This window comes from Nanorana parkeri, unplaced genomic scaffold (genome assembly GCF_000935625.1).
Source record: "Nanorana parkeri isolate BGI_ZX_2015 unplaced genomic scaffold, ASM93562v1 scaffold457, whole genome shotgun sequence".
NCBI classification, from domain to species: Eukaryota; Metazoa; Chordata; class Amphibia; order Anura; family Dicroglossidae; genus Nanorana; species Nanorana parkeri.
In genome coordinates this window covers 232,423-236,096 of record NW_017306725.1, presented here as the reverse complement: position 1 = coordinate 236,096, position 3,674 = coordinate 232,423, and the positions used below count along the sequence as shown (strand labels likewise).

Sequence of the window (3,674 nt, the reverse complement as noted above, 5' to 3'; positions counted from 1 at the left end):
ATATATATATATATGTGTTTTATTTCTTTTTAAACAAACTTGAAATCATCAGTTAATTAAAAATGACACGAAAAACATAGTTAGCATTATACATCCCATGGTGCGTAACTTGCCTATTTGCGTTTTTGTCTTATTCCATCCGACCAATGCACAAAGATTTGCTTTTTAACACTAGTAATATGAGTGTTCAATATGCCAATGCACAGTTAGCAAGAACAGCCAGACCGTGGTAATTCTTAATTTCTGTGACTGCGTTAAACATCTAAACATGTGGAATCTGCTGTGGGTTGCTGTGCTGTAGATAATCTCTTCCCTTTTCCCTACGTTATTACAAAGTTCTAAGTCCTAATATTAGTAAAAAGGTAATTGAGATGTAATATGTAGAGAACAGTTAATAAATGTATGGTGAAGAGTTCTAAATTACCCCATTGGTGTGCAGTAATTTTATAATGGTGCCAACTGCTTCTTCCTTTCTGATTTACTTTACTGTTAGATATATGTAAGTCTATATGTTTCTCTTCCCTACTATACATAAGGTCTGTCCATTACTTTCAGGCAAAGCTGCTCCACGTTCTCCAGACAGACGTACTAATCGAAGCATGCACTCCCACACAGGTTCATTCTCCAGCCCACCCTTGGCATCTAGCAAAGAGAATCTTCCGGTTTTAAACACACGAATAATCTGCCCAGGTAATGCAGGATTTGGTTTGGCCAGTTCTTATTAGAAATGTAAAACAAATTCCATAGACAAGAGAAACTTAATGGGGTTTTGTTCTTTAGTGATATTTGGTTATTGCCATCGTACGGGCCTTTTTCTTAGCTTTGTTAATATAGTGACTATATAGCTGGCGTACTTCACAATTGTGCAGAAACGGGAATACATGTGCAATCTGACTAATGTGGGACTTTATTGGGCAATGCCTATAACAATGGTATACTATAAACTAAACATTTCGGATTTTGATCATCTCTACTTGTACTTGATCCCATAGGTCTGAGAGCTGGCTTGGCGGCTTCCATTGCTGGCAGTTCCATCATCAACAAAATGTTGTTGGCAAATATGGATGCAATTGGTGCTTCTCCTTTTATTGACCCGGATTCGGATTCCTTGTAAGATATATATTTTTTTTGTACTTCTGTTAGAGATAATTTAAAAGTACATTAAAAATCTAGAATATATTTAATGCAACATGATTTTCTGCTTTTAGATGACCCTGTGAATGTAATCTAAATAGATGCAAGCTAAATGTCTAAAAGCATTGCTGTTAGCCCACTCCTAATTTTTCACGAGAACCTTTAGGGCAGAGTTGAGTTTTTATTTGAGGCTTTCCTTTGCTTGGGGTGCGGGTGATCGTATACATACGCCGCCGGAATGGAACATGTATGCGTCCCGACCAGACGACCCGCACCCCTACGGACCTGCAAATAAGGTTAGCGTAGGGGGGCGTACGGCCGCGTAGCCCCATAGAGAAGGACGGGGGCTGCGTACTAATCACACGCAGCACCTGTCCTTCCCGGCAGCTACTTGGTACGGCCACGCACGGAGCTGTACGTGCAGGCCGATTCGTGTGTGAATGGGGCCTTAGACTTGTAACAGTGGAACTGCATCACATTGGGCGCCTTTTTATAACTGTTCAGTCTGAGCAGTCTCATTAGGGACATTGCTGCACATGTGCACACTCCTTGTTCCTTTCCCACTCTACTGCTCATTTCCCACAACTACCTCTGTTGAAGTGCTTTGTGTATCACCTGTTCTCTGGTCTTTTCCCACTGCCTGCCTTTATTGTCCGGGTCACCACTGTTTACCACTAACTGGTACATGTCTTTCAAGAGATGTTCAGAGGACAGTTCCAGCTTAAGCGGGCAACCTCATTTCATGTTCCATTTCTATTTTGGGGAGCAATTCACCAATATCATTCGAAGGATCTGATGCCTGTATTGTGGATCTTAGATGTCTAGTGTCTACCAGACAGTCTAATGGAAAATTCTGCATGCAATTGGTGCCATCTACGGTAGAAACTAGATGGCACTCATCTCCCAAAGCACCAGTTGGCCCCATCATCATCTTTGACTCTTGATCAGAGCCCTTACAATCCATTTCTACGGAGACTGTACTTCCTTAACGTTTTGATGACTCTGATCTACACACAATTGATTCACAATTCAGTTGATGCAGTACACTTTGCTACGCATCTATACAAACAACTTGTATCACGTCACTTTTTCAGCTACTGCAAACACATAAGAGGGAATTTATCAAATCTGGAGCAGACAAATTCTGGAGCAGCTGTGCACGGCAACCAATCAGCTTCTCTCTTTTCATTTTCAAAGCTTAACTGAACAAACTGAAGAGAGAAGCTGATTGGCTGCCATGGGCAACTGCTCCAGATTTTGTCTACTCCAGTTTTTATAAATTCCCCCATGTACCTTTCCCACATCCTCTGTTCTGGAGCAGTTCCTCTTCCAGGGCTTGGAATTTCTTGAGAAATGGCCCTTACTCTTTGTGGACTCTCTGGTACTTCACCTTAATGAACATCTCATTGCTTTTATTTTATGAGGCCTTTACTTTTAGGGACTTCACTCATAGCCCACCCCCCAATACCAGCATGCTTCTGACAGAGATGAGGTCACAAGTCTGCTGATTCTCCATTCATTGTCCAGTCACAGGCTGGGGGAGGTGGAGACACCTGTAAGTATTACTTAGCTGCAGGAAAAAAAAAAGAACCATATCTCCTGTCCTACTGCAGAGCTTTGAAAATCTCAGGACTGGATGGGCAGATTTACAAATCCTTTGGCAGGTAAAACAGCTCCCTTTTTATATAAATTTCTTCTGTACATTTAGGTATTTGCCCCTGAATTTCAGATTTACAGGAAACCATTCTTGATGGAAACACGAAGGCTGATATTTCTGCCTCTTAATACTGCAAATGCTAGTTGTCTGGCTGTCGTGCTGACTCTCTTGTTTCAGTTCTTCACAAACTGACAACAGAAATGCAAACTATCTGATTTTCCTGATATGTCTACTTGTTTCAGGTCAGTGACTTACAAAGTAGAAGACAGCAGAACATAACAGTGAGGCATCTTGCCTTCCCAATAGGAAGTCCGTTATGGCAAATTTCCTTTGTAACTTGGGAAAGGTTTTTTTGAACCTTTACCCAGTCTCTAAGAAATATCCCTCTGCCTGTGCCCCTGTTTTATGGTTTTTGATTTTTTTAAGAAGTTGAGTTTGTCGTTTTTAGAACACAGAATGTGCCATTACTATGAGTATGTTATTTGTCATTCGTTATTTATTGTGCGTTATCTTTACATGTTTCCTTCTATCTAGCTATTGACTTCCCATTTTTTCATTTTATTATACAGAGAAGGCTATTCAGAAAAATGTGTCATGAACAATTACTTCGGTATTGGTTTAGATGCAAAGATATCCCTAGAATTTAACAATAAGCGAGAGGAACACCCTGAGAAGTGCAGGTAAACAGGCTTCCTTGTGTTTGGTATATGGCTATAGGCAATAAATCATCTGCAAGCATTTTATTTTAGTAATTTAGTAAATGTCTGTGGTTTTAGCAGATTCTTATGTTACCCACAAGACTCTTAAAAATGTACACACCTAAGAAAGCTTTGAAGTACTTCTGCTAGCAGTTTCTTTTCCTTTTGGGTGAAAATGTTTTTTG

At 40.3% G+C, this 3,674-nt stretch overlaps 1 protein-coding gene across 1 annotated transcript in view; it reads left to right on the top strand.

Moving 5' to 3' along the window:
* Positions 1-3,674, top strand: part of DGKH (diacylglycerol kinase eta) — a 172,140-nt gene that overhangs the window by 134,811 nt on the left and 33,655 nt on the right. Inside the window, exons 17-19 of the mRNA XM_018560473.1 lie at positions 550-690; positions 993-1,110; positions 3,361-3,471. Coding sequence (XP_018415975.1) covers positions 550-690; positions 993-1,110; positions 3,361-3,471 — 370 coding nt within the window. The remainder of the gene's footprint in view (positions 1-549; positions 691-992; positions 1,111-3,360; positions 3,472-3,674) is intronic.